Raw genomic sequence first — 23,753 nt, 5'->3', positions numbered from 1 at the left:
AAGAAAATGGTAATAGGAACATACAGATCGATAATTACCTTAAATGTGAATGGATTAAATGCTCCAACCAAAAGACACAGGCTCGCTGAATGGATACAAAAACAAGACCCATATATGTGCTGTCTACAAGAGACCCACTTCTGACCTAGGGACACATACAAACTGAAAGTGAGGGGATGGAAAAAGATACTCCATGCAAATGGAAATCAAAAGAAAGCTGGAGTAGCAATACTCATATCAGATAAAATAGACTTTAAAATAAAGAATGTTACAAGAGACAAGGAAAGACACTACGTAATGATAAAGGGATCAATCCAAGAAGAAGATATAACAATTATAAGTCTATATGCACCCAACATAGGAGCACCTCAACACATAAGGCAACTGCTAACAACTCTAAAAGAGGAAATCGACAGTAACACAATAATAGTGGGGGACTTTAACACCTCACTTACACCAATGGACAGATCATCCAAACAGGAAATTAATAAGGAAACACAAGCTTTAAGTGACACAATAGACCAGATAGATTTAACTGATATTTATAGGACATTCCATCCAAAAACAGCAGATTACACTTTCTTCTCAAGTGTGCATGGAACATTCTACAGGATAGATCACATCTTGGGTCACAAATCAAGCCTCAGTAAATTCAAGAAAATTGAAATCATATCAAGCATCTTTTCTGACCACAACACTATGAGATTAGAAATCAATTACAGGGGAAAAAAATGTAAAAAACACAAACACATGGAAAAATAAATGGTCCTGGGACAGCTTACTCTTAACACACACAAGAAAATAATAAAATTAGTACCTTGCTTTACCTTATTTTACAAAGATAAATTCCAGATGGACTAAAGGTAAAATTTTTTAAAACTTTCTGAAGACAATACAAAAGAACATCTTTATGACATCAGAGTAGGGAAAGATTAATTAAATAGGACACAAAGTGTAAATCACAACAACAAGATTGATCAAATGGACACCAAAAGATACTTATCACAGAGTATTGTCAAAAATTTCTCTTCCCCTGGACTTTGAAGGTCATGTTTTCCCCAGACTATCTTGTAATCTACAAACCACTGTTCTTGGCTGCCTCAGAGATTTTGTTCATGATGCTTCATCTGTGGAAATACCCATTCCACCTAACTTCACCTGATGAAACCCTACTCATTTTCAAAGATAGAAGGCCTGTATTTTTGAAGAAGCATTCCCAAATTCCTACAGGAAGAGTTAATCTCTCTTCCTCTATACACTCAAGAGTACTTGACACCTACCTATAAATGGCCCAGATCACATTCTGGAATAAATTTTATTTTTGTATGTATCTTGTTTCCCAAACAAATTTTAGGTTTCTTAAGGGCAAAGGTTATAGTTTGTACCCACTCCCCAGTATCACCTAATGCCAATACTTGTGCATATTTATAATGCAAAAATGATTGAATTAAGTCAAAATTAGTATGAGTGAAAAAAGGCCAAAAACTAAATTTGAATCATGAGAGTTAAAAGAATACAGAAAGTACTGACAAGAGTCCTGGAACCACTCTCTGTTTTTGCTAATACATCTTTAGTGCTAGCGCTATACCCAACACTCAAAAGGATGAAACTTATTGAACAAATGAGCTAATGTCTAACTTGGGGGACAGAAAACTAAGATAACACATGAAAACAATTTAAAAACCTGTAAAGTAAAAAGTCTAGAATATTGAAGAATAGTGTTGTTCTATGTTGTTCCAGAAGCAGAACTCCAGATCATGCATTAATTTAAACAGAGGCACAAATTTCATCAAATATAGGAACTTTCTATTAACCACAGTGGTTTGGTAATGAAAGAGGCTGCTTCATAAACCACCTGGTTCTCTCTACTTATGGTCCAAGCAAAGGGTAAATGATCTGTTGGGAATATTCCAGGAATATTTTCTTAAATTGCTTCTCCAAATGGCTGAACTCAGATGTTTATAAAACTACCTCCATCTCATAGAAGTAAGATCTAAAAATTTAGATGTTTTGGTATTTTAAACACCTAGCTAGAATCATATAACACTAAATATAGCTTGGCACTGAAAAATAAATATTAATCTCATCAATTATTTCATCCTTTAAAAAAAAGCCCATCAGACCTGAATAACCTAATGTCCTCTGAAGCTGAAATGAATGAAGTTCATGCACTTGTTAAAACAGAATGATGATCACGTTGACACACAATGAAAAGATTCTGTTATTATTACTAACAGTATTGTGTCTCTGAACCAAACCTGTTCATTGTTACATATGAAAAGGTTTTAAACTATGTTTCTTATATCGATACAACAGGAAATAGTGCTTATATGGTAAAGAAATTATAAAGCTGGAGTAATTCTAGCCAAATTTCCAAAAATAAAAAAGCCTCAAAAGGCTTCCTTGGGACTTCCCTGGTGGCGCAGTGGTTAAGACTCTGTGCTCTCAATGCAGGGGGCCCAGGTTCAATCCTGGCCAGGGAACTAGATCCCACACGCATGCCACAACTAAGAGTTCGCATGCCACAACTGAGGAGCCCATGTGCCTCAACTAAGGAGCCTGTGGGCCACACCTAAGACCTGGCGCAACTAACTAAATAAATAAATATTTTTTTAAAAAAAGGCTTCCTTGATAGGGAAAATGCATACACATATATGTGTGTATGTATTTATGTATGTATTTTTATACATAAGTGTGTGTGTGTATCTCACCATTGCAGATGTCCATAACGCTTTATAACTTGCAAAGCACTTTCACATTTCACAAGAAATTAGATTAAATCAACTTTGAAGGCAGGAGAATGTTTATTTACACCTAAAGCAACAGAGGATCTGAGGCATGTACCCCAGGCGTCAATGCTAGTAAATGTTAGGAAGACTTACTAATCCCCACTCTGTCCTCCCCACTGGGTAAAACGTCAGAACAGAACGTGATGTCGTCCTAGTCAAAGGCTGAAGCACTGAGTGTGCTTATTAAAGTATGTGTACAGTGGACCTTAATTTTTATGTTACTTGAAAAGGGCCTCGTGTTAAACTGTGGCTTGAAGACATATTCTAACGATAGATAATCATTTATTAAGCACCCTACGTAATAGGAATTTGCATGAGACAATAATAATTCCTTCTTCGGCTGTAATGAGGACTTTAGGTTCTTTTTGATTATTATTTCCCTCCCTTCCTTATACACACCTGAGCGGTCACTATTTTCCTAACACATCCCCACATACAAACCTCATCTCCTTCCTGAGGTCGCATCAAGGACACCCGGTCATACTGCCTTCGCAACAAAGCCCAGAGTGCATCCAGCCGACCCTAAAGGGAAACATGATCTGTAAATCCCTGGGGAATGTACTCGGCCTCTGCTTGTTAAATAAATGAGCTAAAATGAAGAAGGTAAAGCCTTATTTTCTCCTCTCATTTCTTTCATAAATTTAATGAATAAATAAATAACAAAAATGGAGTTTCTTGTTACTGAGAAATATTCAGTTGTTATAAGGTAAACTGAATGTCTGTTATTTGATATACCTTGGTCCTCCTGCAGATGGTTGGGGGGGGGGCGGGCAGGGAGACTAAAAGGATTACACTTTCTCTAGGAAGTTGCCATTAAATCCCACAAAGTTTGAACAGTCACCTTAATTGGCGTGTACCACTTTGTCTGAGGAGGCTGGAGTGTGGGTTTGGGTCGAGGTGGTCTGGGCCTAAGGGGCTCCTCTGGTTCTTCAGGAATGGTCACCACAGCATTTTTGGCTTTCTCTAGCCTTGCACCTTCCTCCGTAGATCCTTTATCACCCCAACGAACCTTTAAAACAAGGGGAAATACTGATATCAGACATATAGTGGCCTAGAGGAACAGGCTCTCGTTTAGTTGGTTCTTTGATTCACCACTTCAGAGTCCAAAGATGAGTAGGTATCCTAGCTCCAAATTCCTACTCTTCTGAGATTTAATAGGTTTCTCACCACTCATGTATTTAATATTAAGATCCTAGAAATAAAGATCCTTTATAAAAATCTGGCATCTATTAAATCTGATGCAGCCATTTCTCCATTGTTTCAAATAAGGAGTTAATTTGTGTTTTACATACGAAATGCATGACAGTGTGTAACTCTATTCTCTAATTAGGTATGTTCTCCTTCTAGCTAAACACATACCCGTATATACTGATGACACTGGGTGAAATAGATGGTAATGATGATGATAATTAGCATTTATTGAATGATTATTATGTGCCAAGCTGCATTTAATCCATACAAAAATGCAATGAGATAGATACTATGTTTTTGCTTCCAGATGAGGAAACTGAGACACAGAGAGGTTAAGTGATGAGCCCAAAGCCACACAGCTAGTAAACAGCAGGACAGGGATTTGAACATATGTAGTCTGAAGGGGGCAGTAAGTTTCAAATAGGTTTGAATTTTACAAATATATTTTATACAAAGGAGTTAATTTTTCCTTCCAAACTTTCCATCAAGTTTGACTAAGGCAAAAAGTATGATTTAAAATTTAGCCTTTGGAAGTAAAATAATTATATATTTTTTCTCAACTTTGTAAAGCTCAACTTTGTAAAGTAGCTCTCAGTCTTTACTTCCTCTACTCATATGAGTATGGTTATTTGACATATCAATTTTTCATTGAGGAAGACAAATCTGAAAAGACTCTGCTTTGAAGAGAAAAATTCAGGGATACCAGGGAATTCCACAAATTTGGGAGGATTCCTTTCTCTGAAAAACCTAGACATTGAAAACAAGAAGGTCAAATGATGTTTTCTTTATTTTTCAATGAAAATTGGCTAAATTTTAGCCAAATTTTTTCATGTGTGGGCATGTGAAGAAGTTGTGGCCCCTGGAGAAAGGCTTTGTCCAACCAGGAACAGTAGAGAAGTCTAAAAACCAAGGACATTACCAAAGAAGACAAAGATAAGTGAAGCTCTAAGAAGGAACAGGAAGACCTGTCCAGGGCACACAGTGGCTCACCAGAGTTGAATAATTTCTACAAAGAAAAAATGATTAAATGCTTTTTAAAAGCATTTTAATGACCTGAATTAGTGGGTAGGAATACAGATGATTACTGTTCATAGAAAAATCTATTCATAGCTTTTTGATAAGGCTTACTTGGATGTTTTTACTTTTTTTTACTACAATTTTAGAGTAGGTTTTCAATTTCAAGTGGACTCTGTTGGGTCATTAAAATGTATCTGTATCTTTCAGTGTTATCAGTGGTACTAGAATGTTCTTTATGAGGTCGTTAAACTTGTTTTAAACACCATTAAACCTTTAGAACGAGACAGTTGGCTTTCCTTCCAGAGAAATGACCTTCTCTTTCAAACCACAGTGTCTTCACCTAGATAAACTAAAACTTTAAAAATCTTTAGAGATATCTAAATTGAACTAAAAAACTTTAAAACCAGGACACATCTCTTGCAGTTGTAAAGTCTCAATTTTAAGGGAAAAAACAAAAAACAAATGAAGATACATAGTCAAATAAATATATGAGTATCATAACAGAGAGAAGTAATTCAGAGTAGAAATATAAGTAGGTAAAATTTAGATCCATTCAGAAATGATAGATTTTTAACTTAGATTTTAACTAGCCCAGGCTTCACAGTTGATATCCTAGAGGTAATGGTACTCATATTCTTCCTCCAAGTATCATTGTACCATTCTCAGATAAAGAACACGAAGACAGTTGAACTAGAGTTCTGACCCAACATCGCATTTCTAAACGTGCAATACATAGTTGCTAAGGTCTAAAGGAAATGCATTAAATAAATCCATTAGTGTTAGTTCATGAAGTAGCTGTTTTATCATTACTATCACCATCACCACAGACAATACAACAATCAATTCTCACTCACTAGGAAACACTTTATATAGAGTTTTCCTAAAATGCTTAAAAGCAATTAAATATATATACACACTTATATGTATAAATTTTAATATTTTAGTTTGACCACATTGAGATAGTCAAAAAGGATAAAAGAATAACAAGAATAGATTGCTAAAGGCAGTTTTAACAGAATTAATATATCTGACTTTTTACTATTTAAAAAAAAGTGCAAGCTTGATAGCTAAATTCTTCCAATTCTACTTGGCTTTCATGATAAACAATGAAATTCCATAATTTCCACAGCATATTTGGAGGTTGTATCATAAAGGAGCAATTTCAGAATTGAGAAAAGAAACAAAAACAGTTTCACGCGGAACTGGCAGAAACACACATTTGAAGCCATTAGGTATTGTGGATCAGTTGTGCTAACAGCTGTTATTAACATCAGCTCAGTTCCAGCTTTCTGCAAACTGCGATTATGATAGTGTTTAAATATTTAGGAGGAAGAAAAAATTTCTAGGTAAAATCCCTATACTGGCTTAAAATAACATTGAGTTATGAAGATTTATTCTTTAGTTCAGATGTGCTCATAATTTCTATAATTCCTTTCACTTTCCACAGTTTAAACTGGGGAATTTTTTTTAAGGAAAATACTTTTCAGGTTTGAATAGGCACGGTTTTAAAACAAGTTATGTTTTCTATTTTTCCTCTCCAAGTTTAAATTAGTTGATGTTTGAAAAAGTCTAAAGGCACTTAATTCCTAGTTTATTTTTTTTCTTTGTTTTTTTTTGGCCTCACTGTGTGGCATATGGGATCCTAGTTCCCTGACCAGGGATTGAACCTGTGCCCCTTATAGTGGAAGCATGAAGTCTTAACCACTGTACCGCCAGGGAAGTCCCTCAGTTTGTTTTTTATTGTGTATTTTTACGTATCGTGTTTCCCCTTTGTGAAGCCCACATTTACTTTCTCATTTTTTTCTTCATTCTCATTCCCATTTCCATTTCATTGATGCAGTACTACATAAAATGTAGCCAAAATTATCCATGGCTAAAATGGACTCTGATTTATTAAAAGTGGGTGAGTCCTTCTCATAAATTTTCTTCAGCTAAAAAGCTAGGGCAATATAATTTCACATTAATTAAGCGTCAATAACTAAAACACAAATAAATAAATTTCAATTAAATTTGAATTAAATTAAATTTTACATTTTAAGTAAAAGAGTCAATAACTCTTAAAATGTGAAATGTGAGTTACTCAAGAATGTTCATGGGCCCTTGGCTTTCTTGACCATATTCCAATAATATGCCTTTTAACTCAGAACCAATTCAGTAGCTCATGCATAAACTTTTCTTTTCTGTAGAAAGAGATCTTAATCTTTGGAACATGGAATATTGGAGTAACAAAAATCTGCCACAATTCCTCATGTTTTTTAGCAAGAACTAATATATCTGAATCTCATTGTCATGTGGTATTTTATATGTGTGGATTTCAAAATGGAATTAAGTTTATTATTCTGAATATAAATTAGTACATGCTCACTGTCAAATAAGTTGGGAACAAACAGGGAAATATATAACACAAATTGAAAATCACTCCATTCAGAGAATGCTACTAACATGTTGTGCTATTTCCTGTCAAACCCTTTTCCCCCTGCATACATCTTATTATACACACATTTTGGAACGAGACTAAATAAACTAAAAATAAGCTATGACAGATTATATCTGGATATTCATATGTAACGATTTTATTTACAATTGTATTTTTTATATACATAGGGACATCCAATCCACACTCTCCCCAACCTCTCCAATCCTAGAATGACACAACAAAGGCAAATGAAAGGAAAATACCTTCCCTCCATGTCAAGCAACAAGAGCGAGCCTCACCATGTTCTTTTGTACTGCTTGATATTCCCAATTACCACCTGCAAACACAGAAGCAAGATTTTCTCCAAAAGACAAATGTAGTAAGTTCTAGCACCTGCCTTTTCCATGGCTTATTGGCAATGAGGTACCTGTCTCAGAAGATATTTCAGCAATAAAGTGGCAAGCTCTTAGGAAAATGTGCATTATTTTAAGATCTAATGTGGTCAAGAAAATGAGAATCACTATCAGATGACTTAACCACTTTAGTAATGACATTCATTTAAGTAAGTCTGGGCTTCTTTTGAAGAGTACTGAAATTTATGCTGAAAATGGGAAATTCTCCTCGGGAATCTGAATTTTATTGAAATATATAAAAAGAGAAAATTGTGGGACTTCCCTGGTGGTCCAGTGGTTAAGACTCCACGCTTCCACTGCAGGGGACACGGGTTTGATCCCTGGCCGGGGAACTAAGATCCTGCATGCCACATGGCACAACAAAAAAATTAAAAAAAAAAAAAAAAGAAAGAAAAGAAAATTGCAACAGTTGTGAGGTTGTTAATTAGCTTATTGATTTTTTTAAATTAATTAATTTATTTATTTATTTTTGGGTGTGTTGGGTCTTGGTTTCTGTGCGAGGGTCTTCTCTAGTTGCGGCAAGCGGGGGTCACTCTTCATCGTAGTGCACGGGCCTCTCACTATCGCGGCCTCTCTTGTTGCGGAGCACAGGCTCCAGACGCGCAGGCTCAGTAGCTGTGGCTCACGGGCCCATTTGCTCCGCGGCATGTGGGATCTTCCCAGACCGGGGCTCGAACCTGTGTGCCCTGCATTGGCAGGCAGATTCTCAACCACTGTGCCACCAGGGAAGCCCAGCTTATTGATTTTTGCTGGCAGTAATGGGACAAAGCAGATATGACAGTAGGAGATGTACAAAGATTGCAAAACACATAAAAACTCTTTCTTATCAAGAAATAAAATTAAAGAATAACTAATAAGAAAGAAATGCCAGGATCTGTGTTTAATAATAAAATCACCATATCATGAGAAAATTCCTCCAATTTCTCTTCCGGAAGGGATGTTGGCCTATCTATGCTGTTGTTAAGGGCTCAGTGCTGACAGTGCTTGCTTATTATTAATTAATCCATCACTTTGAGAAATATTTCTATGGTGGTAAGAAGACCTCATTTCATCTTCAAGATATAATATTTAAGTTCAATTATAGTCCACATGTTTTGCCAGTCTAAAAATTTAATAGTCTATAAATTATATTTAATATTAATTTTGATTATTCATAAGTGGTAACTAAAACCTGTAAAAAAAAAAAAAAAAGCCTTAAATGTACTTCCTCTACATTTGTGATAGGGTCTTATCCATGATATTGAATATTTTAATATTTTTCTCCTCAAATAGTACTTAACTATTGGATCTTTTCAAAGACAAGCATTGTTGCAACTTTAAGTAGCTGGCTTCTTCAAAGTTGATGTTCTCCGTAGTAATTTTTTCCAAAATACTAAAAAGAAACCCTAATTTTGCTTTGCCCTTTAGAATTCAGACATCTTATCAATGTAGTTCTTTGACTAATGAAGTCAGTTCTTCTTGAATAGTTCTGAAATGGCTAGGATTATTCCATAGAAAAAAATTGTCCAAAAAAGACCTAGTGTTAAGTAAAAATGGATGATATTAGGATACTGAGTTGTGAAAAGTACAGTTTCCATGGCTTGATAGTTCTAAAAATACATATTCTAGATTAGCAGCTTCTAATTTTTTTTAAGATACCAACCTCCATTCTTTTAATTCCTCCAACCCCTCGACCACCATAATAAGAAGCATCCACGGTTGGCCATTTCTTGGTAGGCAGAGGTTCTTCTTCCTCCTATGTGGATACAAGTTTTTAAAACTGAGTTTAATTAATTTCTTAAAATATTGCTTAGTCAGAACCAACTCACATTTAAATATTTTTCCGAATAATGACACTGATATGGAAGAAATATAGTAAAAATTATATATAGCACATGTGGATGTACTTATGCTTATGCGCATAAATTTCAAGTGAGGTTCTACAGAATATGAGGACTCCTTCCATTCCACAATTTGAGGAATCTACCTTATTTCACTAGGCTACCAGAAGTTGCTCCTTAACTATGAGCATCATTTAGTTTTTCCAGATTTATTCATCACTTCATAGTTAAGAAGATAAAACATTAAAATTAGGACCGCATTTCAATGATCATTTAAAGCCTCAATGTATGTGTAAATTTAAACTCTGTGAAATTTGTACTGAAAAGACAGGTAGTTGAGAAGCTTTGAAAATGCACAACACCATATTTTCTGTTGTTAACGCAATTTTGGCTAACAGAGTAATGTAAAAGTAATAATCATTTTGAAGAAAGTAATAATATCCTTAAACTGCCAGCTTGGATCTTCCAACTTTTTGTAAATAAGACAAGTGACAGCAGAACTATTGATATATTGCTATAAAAAGTAAATTAAATCTCTATGTACTATTGATCCTGATGGCTAGTCTACGTTTATCAATGTGTGAAGGTCCTGTTCCTCTAGCACATGAAAGAAATCATGAGAAGACAAAACATAATTGATTTTCATAATTTCAAAAGTCAATACATAGGTATTACAGTTATCTAATAACAATGTAATTGATCAAATTAGGGATAATATCTAAATACACCCACATCACTTATTAGGCACTCATTTACCTCTTTTGGTGCAGAGGGTGGTGGTGGAGGAGGATCCTTGATAACCTGTACCAAAAAAAACAAAACCAAAAAAACAATCAAATGCAGAAACTTCAGTGGCACAGGGAGGAGACAGAAAGGATGTATAAAAATAATTAGATTAGTAAAATACTGTGGTGGCACCAAAGATGTCCCAGATGAACCCAGCCTCCCAAAACATATGCCCCCCTTTTGAATCTGGGCTTGTTTGTAACTAGCTTTGGACTAACTAGCAGCTACTAGGTTTTTTTTGACTAACTAGCTAGCTAACTAGCACATTCATTCATTTTACCTTTATGATATAGATATAGCTTCAGTTTTTAGGTAAATAACAAGAGCAAAAATTGTCAAATACCTTGCACTAAGTGGCTCTTCTAATGCAAACATTTTTCACTGGATTACAGTATGTCCCCTCAAATGGAGTAGGAATTTACTAAGTCTTCCTGCTTTGATTCACTGACTTTTTCACAAATTGACAATACAAAGTTAGCTTGCTTTGGATGCGATAATAGAGAAATTAACATACTCTCTTTCCCCACCTTTTAACCTAGAAACAAATCAACCTCTTAGCCAAGAGTCCTTTCCTGTGAATCATTACTCAATATATTATTTCATGAAATTTGATGTGGTTAATTCTTTATGTGAGAGGAATACAGACTGAGATCAAACTTAAATGACCTTTACTGGTACTGGGGTATCTGGACTTTCATACCATCATGATAGAAAATTACTGACCAAGTGCCAGTAGTGTCTGATAATTCAAGTACACATCCAAGTCTCTATACTAAGAAGAAAAACTGTTTGAAAATATAACTGCTTCACTTCATCTAAGGTCAAATGTTTCAATTATGTTATTAAATTTTTAAAATTTTAAAACAATAGTAGCTCTGAAAATGAATATCATCAAAGAATTATTACTACTGTTCAGGTATATTCCTATTATCATGAATATGTTTTTTAAAGACTGCATATATTTTAAAGATATATACTGAAACATTTCTAGATTAAATGATATAATTCTGATATTTCATCAAAATAATTTGGGGTGGGGAAGTAAAGAGGTTATATATGAAATAAATTCAGCCATAAATTGAGAATCACTGAAACTAAGTAGACATGGGAGATTCATTTTTTCACTTTGTCTCTTTGTATATGTTTGAAATTTTCCATAATGAAAGTTTTTTTTGTTGTTACTGATAATGTTTAGAGAATTGACTCATAATTTTCTTCATATATATTACTTTCATCATCAAATTTTAGTTTAGATCTAAATCTCAGGAAAAAAATGCAAACAGTAACTACAATTACATAGATATAACTGGACAGTAATTTAATCTGAATGAATCTTGAACTAACTCATTGTAGCATTCAAACTTTTGAATGCTACAAGAAATCCTGTTACTTCTATTTAACCCTTCTGTTTAATTCAATTTTGTCTTATCAATAAACATAAAATCCCAGTTCTTTTTACTGCTATTGAAGGATAGAAATCTGTGAAGTTTTACATTTAGCCCAGAAACAAATGCCAGGAGAGGATAAAGATTTAAAATAATACTGTGGTAAAATAAAATAAAGGTTATCAAGCTACAGGTACATTTCCTTTATAAAAAGGAAGCACTCATATTATCAACCTGCATGTCCAAAATCAATCAATGAAAACCAGATCTATCAATATTTCATAGTCAACAGGGTCAAAACCAACCTAATAAGCTTCATTTAAGAGCCAACTCTTCTTCCTCTCTTCCTTGTTTCTTTCAAATAAATCACTCTTTCCTTAAAGTTGCAGCCTTAAAATTTTCTCATAATCTATAATTTATTCTCACTTCTAAATGACTTCACCAAATCATTTACCATGTTCAAAAGATTCTTTGAAATATTCTTCTCTCTCTCTCTCTCTCCCTCTCTCTCTTCTATCTTTTCCTCTTTTCTTCCCCCCACCACGAATTCCCCCAATCCTCTCAAAGCAGATCAGATTACCTTAATATGTACAGATGCCTATTTGTTCTCCCCTAGCATTGGTCGCAATTGATAATTTTATCTAACTCCAAAACACTGTAACTTCTAAGAGGATGGATTTTATGTCTGCTTTGTTCCTCACTGTATTCCCAGTACTTAGTAGAGTGTCTAGCACAAAGGAAGGAAAGAAGGGAAGTTAGGAAGAGAGAAAAAGGAAGAAAGTGGGAAAGAGAAAAAAAAAGATAGAGGAAGGGATAAAGGGAGAGGAGGAGGAAGGAAGGAAGATCACGGGAAGAAGGGAGAATTCTTTGCATTCCATTCCTACTATCGCTACCTAAAATCATGAACTCAAGATCTCTGGACCTTAAAAATATCTAGTACAATATTTTTCAACTTCTCCAATACACATCCAACCAAAACTTCATTATTCTGAAAAATTCCCAGCTAGTTGTTGTCCAACTATGTTTGAATTCCTGCAATAAAGAGTAATTCACAACTTCACAAAGCAATTTATTCCTTTGGCAAGGAACTCACATCATTTGAAAAATTTTCCCCCAAAAGAAGCCAAAGCCTCCTTCTCCGTAGTTTCCACCCTTTAGTCCTGATCCCAGAGTGTGGAAACACATGCATACACACAACTATTTTTAATTCCAGAAAAGAGCAGTTCCTATTTTTGAATACTTGGATAATAACCATATATCTATTGAACTTACACATCTGGAAGCTAAACATCACAACCATTTTTTGCATAACGGTCTGAGTTATTGGGTCATCTTGGTCAGTTTCTTCAGTATATATTCATTTGAACAATATCTCAAAGTGTGGTTTCCAGAACTGATAAATAGCATTTTAAGTGTGGCTGATCCATTATAATTAAATGCATGGTGCTCAGGCAAAACAGATGCACCCCAGCAATCCTCACTTTGATTCTATGCATTTTAACTAATAACATATTGATAACATTGATTGATAGTCTATAATTACCATAGCTTTATTTTGGCATCAATGTCTACATGTTTTATTTGTAGCTAAATTAGACCTCTAGCTTGTTCCTCCGTCTCTAACTCATCCTTCATTCTAACCTATGTAGCCAGGTCACTATTCTTCTAACAGACGTTCAACTGATCATTTCTCTAGTCAAAATGGATCAAAGGTTCCAGTGGCCACAACTGAACTCGAGGAATTACCGAATTTTGGGAAGAAGCTTACCACTCAGTTTTGCAAACTACCATAAAGTGCTCTCCAGAGTTCTCTCACTAGAAAAAGCCCAAGGTACATCCTTCATTCCACTAAGTCTGAGTATAATGTACCCGAACTCATTTTCATTTCCTTGTGAGGATTTCAAATTTACTCTGCTTATTACGTGTACATCTTGTACTGATATATAAATTTCTGAGGACTTAAACAGTATCCCCAACCCTGTTCTATGTTATATCTCCTAAGAATTACTGAACATCCCCCTCCATAACACTGCCTTTTTCATGTCATATTTATCATGCTGATTATCCTGCATAGCATCAAGTTTTAGCATTAATATGGGTAAACTGAGTCTCAATTTAAAATCCTCATATGACCACTGGTGACAAACTCACAGCACGATAATGAGAGGCAGCTTTGCCTTCTTTATCAGAGACTCTTTATCTGTTATCATAAGCCACAAGCTGGAAAATGCAAACTCCTTTTTCAGTACATCTACATGAGCCACCTCTTGAACTGTCATTGTTCAAATGCCTCAGCACGGTATAGTTTGACCCTAACACCCTATGTATAAACATCCCTGCACGTGTACCTCTAACTCCAGGCTGACTGAAGATCCCTTTGCTACCCCCCAAAAAATGACCATTTCCATATTAAGTCCCATCCAGCCGTTACAGAGTAGTCTACCAACTTTCTATTGCTTTACCTAGAAGCTTTAAAACTTCTAACAATATACGTGCTGCACAGTTGAACAATTCATGCTTCATCAGTTTGGGTTTATATATTTATTTTGGAATTTTTCAATTACCCCTCAAAACTGTAGATTTCTTAGGGGCAATATCATTTCTCCCTCTTTGAAAATATCACAGCACTTAATAAAGTGCTCTGCAAACAACAGATACTAAAAATATGATTGAAAGTGAGCTGAAGAAACTAGCTGAGAATGTTTGCAAAGGCTCATAGCCAACCTCTAAATTTATAAGAAAAATACGGAGGGGAAAAAAAAGATATAAATGATAACCAATAGAGAAAGATTTCCACGAAACTAAAATATTGCTAGTTCCAAAGAAAATGAAGTATCAAATTTCTCTTTCAACCAGTAAAGTCAGAGAGCTAATGAACTCAAAGACAGACGGGAAAATATAAGACCATGCTAAGTTTCTTCATTTGGGAAATAAATTTGATTCACTGTAGGTCCTTTCCAAAATGAAAATTCTAATAGAATGATAAAACAAAATACATATCACAATATTTCCACCAAGTCTTTTTCTTCTATGCCTTTACATAATTAAGTAGGCCATATGTCTACATACATTTGTAGTCACCTTATTCCAGAAAAGAACTTTAGGGTTTGTTTTTCCAATAATGTGTAATTAATCTTATGTATGACTAAATGCATTGCTTATTATAAATATAAATCAATTTTGAAATCCTGGCAAGTATATTTTCTACATTGTTAACAATGAAAACAAAACCCTTAATACTCTACATAAATCAAATTTTGACCTAGTAGATTAAGAGATACCACCACCACCACAACAAATAACAGCACTTTCAGAAACTGAAGCAGAGCAAAGGCTCATCTGTGAGCTGTTAATACTATTAACAATAATGACATTTATTGGTGCTGCCATATGCCACGCACTCTTATATTTTTCTCATTTTCATAGTAATCCTATGCAGTTACTATGCTTATTTTAAATACAAGGAGAGGGAGGCCTGAATTCAGTAACTTGTCCAAGGATACACAAAGAGAAAACATTAGAATTAGTATTTAAACGGGTCCATCTTCCTCGAAACTCTGGGTTCAACTTCCTCTGCCACATGACATCCTTTTAAAATAAGGTTTGGATTGCAAAGGGAAAGGGTGCAGGAGAAAAGGCTTAAGATGTGTTGAGAGTTTATTACTTGCTGGGATGCATGCATGGATGGATGGTTAGATAGATGGATGGATGGATAGATAGATAGATGGATAGATGGATATAGACAGATATAGATCAATATTTATGGTAACTGTGTGAGATAGATGTTATCTTCCCCATTTTATAAGGACATAACATATTCATTCATATGCCCACCATCATTGCCCTAGAAATGTTGGAAGAGGAAATAAGTTTTGTGTGTGTGTGTGATGTTTCAAAATGCTCCCTCTCTCCATTCTACCACACAGCTTCATAAGTAACAAAGGAGAGTGAAAATAATCTGAAGCCATTCAGCCCCAAAGCCAAAAATAGCAAAAGTCTGTGTCCACTGATATTTCTACATTTCAGTAAAATTAGTGCAGGAGAAAAGGAAACCTGACTGTTGGTCCAAATACATTAAAAATAACAGTCATGAGAATCCCATTCTTGTATTAAATAGTGCAAGAATACATTCATCTTTGAAAAGGATGTATTCATAAGCACCATATTTTATGAGAATTTGCAGATTTTAAAAGGCATAATATTGCCTAGTTGCCAGGATTTTTTCCACTTAGCATCCTTCAGCTCGGTATTGAAGATTTTGGAAAACACTTTCACCACTTTGTGAACCATATGCAGACTTTGATTCTTCTCCAAGTTTTTTTTTTCATTTGTTATTATCATCATCAGGGAGGATTACATCTCATCTACTTAGCTGTTAGAATGAAGATTTCAGTTTGGAGGAGAGCCGATTTCTTAAAGAAAAAAAAAGTTAGCTGCTTCAGGCAACAGTCCTTTTGATCTGCTCATTAACACTTTTCAAATGTTCGAGTGATGTGGGCATTCTTTGAGCTAGAAAATGTCAGTACAGGAGCCTGCAGCCAGCTTGATGCAATCATATGTTCCAATATTCAGAAAAGAGTGAAAAGAACTGTCAACAGTGAGCTGCCTTGGATTAAAAAAAAAAAAAAAGATACTGTATAACGACTGTAGATCAAGTAGTATTTCAGAACCGATTCTTGCCAGTGACAGAAACAAATGCCCAATTTATCAGCAATGTCATCTAAGCGCCTAAGAGCCCACAGACTTAGACAAATCATTCTTAGTGTTTACAAAAACTTGTTTAAAATACATGTGGGATTTCCTTTCATTCTTCCCTTTCTTTTTGATAAAATCAGAGAACAAGTGTAGCGCCTTTCCTCTCATGAATACAAAGTTCTCTGACATAAGTATTTGGGAAGCCCTTTTCTGAATCCCGCAAAGTTAGGTGCTTTCAACATCCAGATCAAGATATAGTCGAGGTTCTCTCACCTCCCTTTCCTTTCCTCCTTGACAGACTCATCAATGTTCAAAGAGTCTGCTTTGAACAAATAAATAGCTACTTGGAAGTCTGGACAATAAATATAATTTTAAAGGCCAAATGAGGACTAGGAAGAAAAGTGTGAGAGTATATACTCCCGGAGTTAAGTAAAGGTGCTGCTGTCAAAGCAAATAAACTAAGACCAGGAAGAGTTTGATACCGTGTTTTGTAAATGATGCTCTGTTGGAAAACATCACCATGGAAGCAATAAGTACTAACATCACACTATTTCAAGGAGGCAACCAAACATAAATCATTTTAATTAATGGTGCAAGGAAGGCATATTAAAAATTTAAATTACTTCTGTTTTATTGTGCATTCTAAAAAAAAATCAGGCTGCTCTCAAAGTAACTCAATAAAGGCATCAAGAGCCCTCCTCAACAATAAAAAACAAGTGCAATGTAGAAGCATTATTACTATTTAGAAAGAACAGCACAGCTGTTGCTGGCTAAGAAAATGACTCCATAGAGCTCCAGTGAGATATATCCTCATCACAAAAGCTCAACTTATTTATAAGCAAAATGGGCATTAAAAAGATAACTTTTTTTAATGTTTTTTTAAATTAAGATTTATGAGATCGTTCTGTAATGTCTTAAATGCACTAAGGAAAAATGAGCTTGCAATTTTCCCTTGCGGATGGAGAACTTTGGCCAAGGACACTAGACCAAAGTGAACATTTATCATTTCCAGCATATTCAGATATTTATTTGCAGCTGGATAACACACTCTAATTGACAACACTCCAGAAAGCCTTTGTTTGCCACCTCATTAGCCTTACATCTGTAATTCTGGAGAATGTCTGGTTACTCCAAATGATGCAACTATAGGACTGTCAGTTCTGCCATCCTGATAGTAAAACAGATCTGCCATAAACTCAACATACATTCTAAGCTAACAATGATGAAAAGAGCTGTATTTTCTGATATCTCACTCATGATTCAGTACATGATTTTTTTTAACCTCTCCTACCCCCTTTTTTTAATTTAAGGGAAAAGGAAGGATGCTGCTGATGTTTGTTATAGAAAAGCGGTTGTAAAGGATGGATGTGAGGATACTCAATGAGCAGGATACAGACTCGTAAACAGATGGTGAGAAATAACTTCACACAAAAATGAAAACTTTCCCCCTTATGGAATAGTTTGCAAACTCAACATACTCTGTAATTCACGAATGGTAGCACCTAAAATTCCAGCTTTGCATAAGGGTTCTGTTATTATTATTATTATTATTATCACCAGATAAAGTTCTCCAAATATCATTGGTTTAGATCCTATTTGTCATGGAAAACCTAGGTACACAGAGGACACAATTCTGCAACATTTTAAATGATATCATCTCTCTCCTTTATCCTTGAAAATACTCATTAAAATGAACTGAAAGACTGAAAATTTTAAAAGTCTCATATTAAAAGCATTGTTGGTGGCCAGATATTCTATTGCAGGGGGTTTTCTCTAACCTTTTTTATTCTATGTCCCTCTTTGGCAATCTGATGAACCTATGAACCCCTTCCCAGAATAAATAAGCTAAATTAAAATACACAGGATTAAAAGGAATCCAATTGTATTGAAACATAACTGTAAAAATCTATTTTAAAAAATAAGAAACCAAATCTGTGATACAGAAATACTATGTGCTTCTTTATTAATTCATTAAATTATGTAATATAATAGTAGGTCTAGGAACTATTATAATTTTTTGAAGTATAATTGACTTACAGTAGTATATTAGTTTCAGGTGTACAGCACAGTGATTCAATATTTTTATACCATACACACTTATAACAATATTATAGACTATTTTATCTGTGCTGTACATTACATCCCCATGAATAATTTATTTTATAACTTGTAGTTTGAACCTCTTAATCCCCTTCCCCTATTTCACACATCACCCCCGCTCTCCCCTCTGGCAACCACTAGTTTGTTCTCTGTATCTATGTCTGTTTCTGTTTTGCTATAGTTGTTCCTTTGTTTTTAGGCTGCACATATAAGTGAAAACATACGGTATTTGTCTTCATCTGTCATAATCTTGAAGTAGTGATATGTATCTGAATATGAATGGGATTGTTCTGGCCTCTTACAGCAAATAACAAGCACCCTGAGAAAGCTGACCATGGAGCTTTGCTGTCAATAGGTTCTAATAACATATACACCTTGGATACTTCTGAAAATTAGAAACCTGTTTCTTCAACAAATCCCTGGTCACTCTGAAACAGTGAGTAAATTCTACTCAGTATATAAAGCATTGCATATTTACTTTACAGTTACCCAAAACAAAACAGAATGGTAATTCTAATTTTAAAGAATGCACATTGGTTTTAATTGCCGTGGAACCATCTACCATCTTAAAACCTCTTGTTGTGGAACCATCTCCCATCTTACAACCTCTCGTACTTCATAAACAGTTTTTGTAATGAGTTGATCTAGAAACATATTACATGTGAATTCCCCAAATCAAGAGCCCTGAGCAGTGATTCTCAACCCTGGCAATTATCAGAATCATTTAGGAAATCTATTAGTTTCTTAATGCAGCTATAACAAATTACCACCAATTTAGTGGTTTAAAACAACAGAAATTTATTTTCTTACAGTTCTGGATGCCAGGAGTCCAAACACAGTCTTACAAAGCTAAAATCAGATAGTAGAAGAGCTGACTGTTTCTTCAGGAGCCAGGGGAGTATCTGCTCCTTGCCCCTCCCAGCTTCTGGTGACTGTCAGCATTCCCTACCTAGAAGCTGCATCACTTCAGTCTCTGCCTTCATGGTCACACTGCCTTTTCCCCTTCTGTGGTCTTATCTCCTCTGCCTCCCTCTTATAACGGCACTTGTGATGGCATTTAGAGCCATCTAGGTCATCCTAGATAATCTCCCTATTTCAAGATCCTTAATTTAATCATATCTGCAAAGTCCCTTTTGCCATGTAAGATAACATTCACGGTTTCCAGGAATTAAGACCTGGATATATTTAGGAATCATTACTGAGCCTATCAGAGGGGCTTTCCTAAACCATACTGATCCCTGGAGATGTCTCACCCAACCACCCTTTCCCCTCAGAGAGAGGCACTACCAATGGCAATCTGACAGGTACTACTCTGACAGCCTTCCAGTTATTAGGAACAGAAAAAAACCTGAGAACCACTGCTTAAGATATAAGTAACACTGTCATCTCTGAGTCATTAATTAAATATCTGTGAACTTTTAATCTCTGAACAATGAATGGTTAAATTATTTCATAAGATATTTTTTAAAAATATGAAATGATTGAATGAAGAATGTGTGACAGACATTGGTGCCTCCGTTCAGGGCTTGATTTCCAGTATTTCTATCTTGATAAGAGCTCCTGAGCATATGATTCCCAAAGAGGTGATTGCTGACATAATCTAAATGTGCCTGAAAACAGACATTTTAAGCTGTTTAATCATGTTTTAGTTGAAAGATTCAATATTTGGCCCTAGCACTTAAAAGACAGTCAAACCAAAAAATTTGTAAAACACCAAGCTGAAATAAATACATTTCATTTCCCATGAAAAAGTAATATTACTGATAATGATAAAGTGCAAAATGATCCCTAATAATTTAATGCTGATAAAAATTGTTAAGCTACAGAAATATAGATCAGTGGAACAGGATTGAAAGCCCAGAGATAAATCCAAGCACCTATGGTCAACTAATCTATGACAAAGGAGGCAAGGATATACGATGGAGAAAAGACAGTCTCTTCAATAAGTGGTGCTGGGAAAACTGGACAGCTACATGTAAAAGTATGAAATTAGAACACTCCCTAACACCATACACAAAAATAAACTCAAAATGGATTAAAGACCTAAATGTAAGGCCAGACACTATAAAACTCTTAGAGGAAAACATAGGAAGAACACTCTTTGACATAAATCACAGCAAGATCTTTTTTGATCCACCTCCTAGAGTAATGGAAATAAAAACAAAAATAAACAAATGGGACCTAATGAAAGTTCAAAGCTTTTGCACAGCAAAGGAAACCATAAACAAGACGAAAAGACAACCCTCAGAATAGGAGAAAATATTTGCAAACGAATCAACGGACAAAGGATTAACCTCCAAAATATATAAACAGCTCATGCAGCTCAATATTAAAAAAACAAATAACCCAATCCAAAAATGGGTGGAAGACCTAAATAGACATTTCTCCAAAGAAGACATACAGATGGCCAAGTGGAACATGAAAAGCTGCTCAACATCACTAATTATTAGAGAAATGCAAATCAAAACTACAATGATGTATCACCTCACACTGGTCAGAACGGCCATCATCAAAAAAATCTACAAACAATAAATGCTGGAGAGGGTGTGGAGAAAGTGTAATCTGCTGTTTTCAGATGGAATGTCCTATAAATATCCATTAAATCTATCTGTTCTATTGTGTCATTTAAAGCTTGTGTTTCCTTATTAATTTTCAGTCTGAATGATCTGTCCATCAGTGTAAGTGAGGTGATAAAGTCCCCCATTATTACTGTGTTTCTGTCGATTTCCTCTTTTATAGCTGTTAGCATTTGCCTTATGTATTGTGGTGCTCCTATGTTGGGTGCACATAGATGTATAATTGTTATATCTTCTTCTTGGATTGATCCATTGATCTTTACGTAGTATCCTTCCTTGTCTCTTTCTTTATTTTAAAGTCTAGTTTTTCTGATATGAGTATTGCTACTCCAGCTTTCTTTTGATTTCCATTTTCAGGGAATATCTTTTTCCATCCCCTCACTTTCAGTCTGTATGTGTCCCTAGGTCTCAAGTGGGTCTCTTGTAAACAGCATATATTTGAGTCTTGTTTTTGTATCCATTCAGCGAGCCTGTGTCTTTTGGTTGGAGCATTTAATTCATTCACATTTAAGGTAATTATTGATATGTATGTTCCTATTACCATTTTCTTAAGTTTTTTGGGTTTGTTTTTGTAGGTCCTTTTCTTCTCTTCTGTTTCCCACTTAGAGAAGTTCCTTTAGCATTTGTTGTAGAGCTGGTTTGGTGGTGCTGAATCCTCTTAGCTTTTGCTTGCCTGTAAAGCTTTTGAATTCTCCATCGAATCTGAATGAGATCCTTGCAGGTTAGAGTAATCTTGGTTGTAGGTTCTTCCCTTTCATCACTTTAAATATATCATGGCACTCCCTTCTGGCTTGTAGAGTTACTGCTGAGAAATCAGCTGTTAACCTTATGGGAGTTCCCTTGTATGTTATTTGTTGTTTTTCCCTTGTTGCTTTTAATAATTTTTCTTTGTCTTTAATTTTTGCCAGTTTGATTACTATGCGTCTCAGCATGTTTCTCCTTGGGTTTATCCTGCCTGGGGCTCTCTGCACTTCCTGGACTTGGGTGGCTATTTCCTTTCCCATGTTAGGGAAGTTTTCGACTATAATCTCTTCAGATACTTTCTCGGGTGCTTTCTTTCTCTCTTTTCCTTCTGGGATCCCTGTAATGTGAATGTTGGTGTGTTTAATGTTGTCCCAGAGGTTTCTTAGGTTGTCTTCATTTTTTTTTCATTCTTTTCTCTTCATTCTGTTCCGCAGCAGTGAATCCGACCATTCTGTCCTCCAGGTCACTTATCCGTTTTTCTGCCTCAGTTATTCTGCTATTGATTCCTTCTAGTGTAGTTTTCATTTCAGTTATTGTATTATTCATCTGTTTGTTCTTTAATTCTTCTAGGTCTTTGTTAAACCTTTCTTGCATCTTCTCGATCTTTGCCTCCATTTTTATTCCGAGGTCCTGGATCATCTTCACTATCATTATTCTGAATTCTTTTTCTGGAAGGTTGCCTATCTCCACTTCATTTAGTTGTTTTTCTGGGGTTTTATCTTGTTCCTTCATCTGGTACATAGTCCTCTGCCTTTTCATCTTGTCTATCTTTTTGTGAATGTGGTTTTCATTCCACAGGCTGCAGGATTGTAGTTCTTCTTGCTTCTGCTGTCTGCCCTCTGGTGGATGAGGCTATCCAAGAGGCTTGTGCAAGCTTCCTGATGGGAAGGACTGGTGGTGGATAGAGCTGGGTGTTGTTCTGGTGGGTAGAGCTCAGTAAAACTTTAATCCGCTTGTCTGCTGATGGGTGGGGCTGAGTTCCCTCCTGTTGATTGTTTGGCCTTAGATGAGCCAGCACTGGAGCCTACAGGCCCTTTGGTGGGGCTAATGGTGGACCCTGGGAGGGCTCACACTAAGGATTATTTCTCAGAACTTCTGTTGCCAGAGTCCTTGTACCCGCTGTGAGACACAGCCACCCCTGCCTCTGCAGGAGCCCTCCAATACTAGTAGGCAGGTCTGGTTCAGTCTCCAATGGGGTCACTGCTCCTCCCCCTGGGTCCTGATGCACACACTACTTTGTGTGTGCCCTCCAAGAGTGGAGTCACTGTTTCCCTGAGACCCGTCAAAGTCTTGCAATCAAATCCTGCTAGCCTTCAAAGTCTGATTCTCTGGGAATTCCTCCTACCATCGCCAGACCCCCAGGTTGGGAAGCCTGACGTGGGGCTCAGAACCTTCACTCCAGTGGGTGGACTTCTGTGGTATAAGTGTTCGCCAGTCTGTGAGTCACCCACCCAGTGGTTATGGGATTTGATTTTGTTTTGATTGCGCCCCTCCTACCGTCTCATTGTGGCGTCTCCTTTGTCTTTGGATGTGGGGTATCTTTTTTGGTGAGTTCCAGTGTCTTCCTGTTGATGACTGTTCAGCAGTGAGTTGTGATCCCCGTGGTCTCGCAAGAGGGAGTGAGTGCATGTCCTTCTACTCCGCCATCTTGAACCAATCTCTCTCTCTCCCTGCTTTTAAACCTACTTTAGGAAGCATATGCTCTGATTCATTTATTCCTAGGTCTAAATACGAGCTCATACTCAGGGCTAGCTGCTCCACAGTTTATATTTCTAAATGTAAAATAAAGATGGTTCTCTCTATTAAGTAAGTTGCAGAAAT

General features: G+C 35.7%; 1 protein-coding gene across 3 annotated transcripts in view; it reads right to left on the bottom strand.

Moving 5' to 3' along the window:
- Positions 1–23,753, bottom strand: part of ANTXR2 (ANTXR cell adhesion molecule 2) — a 153,934-nt gene that overhangs the window by 57,037 nt on the left and 73,144 nt on the right. For 2 of the 3 annotated variants that reach the window (XM_082463833.1, XM_082463834.1), the window contains exons 13-16: positions 10,403–10,447; positions 9,469–9,561; positions 3,631–3,798; positions 3,231–3,311 (exon numbers count right to left, since the gene is read on the bottom strand). In XM_082463833.1, coding sequence (XP_082319959.1) covers positions 3,231–3,311; positions 3,631–3,798; positions 9,469–9,561; positions 10,403–10,447 — 387 coding nt within the window. Of the gene's footprint in view, positions 1–416; positions 3,312–3,630; positions 3,799–9,468; positions 9,562–10,402; positions 10,448–23,753 lie in introns of those variants that run through there. The other variant, XM_082463832.1, reaches the window with a different exon arrangement.

The sequence above is a fragment of the Balaenoptera physalus genome (assembly GCF_965194825.1).
Source record: "Balaenoptera physalus genome assembly, chromosome: 5".
Taxonomy (NCBI): Eukaryota; Metazoa; Chordata; class Mammalia; order Artiodactyla; family Balaenopteridae; genus Balaenoptera; species Balaenoptera physalus.
This window is presented reverse-complemented; position numbering and strand designations above follow the sequence as displayed.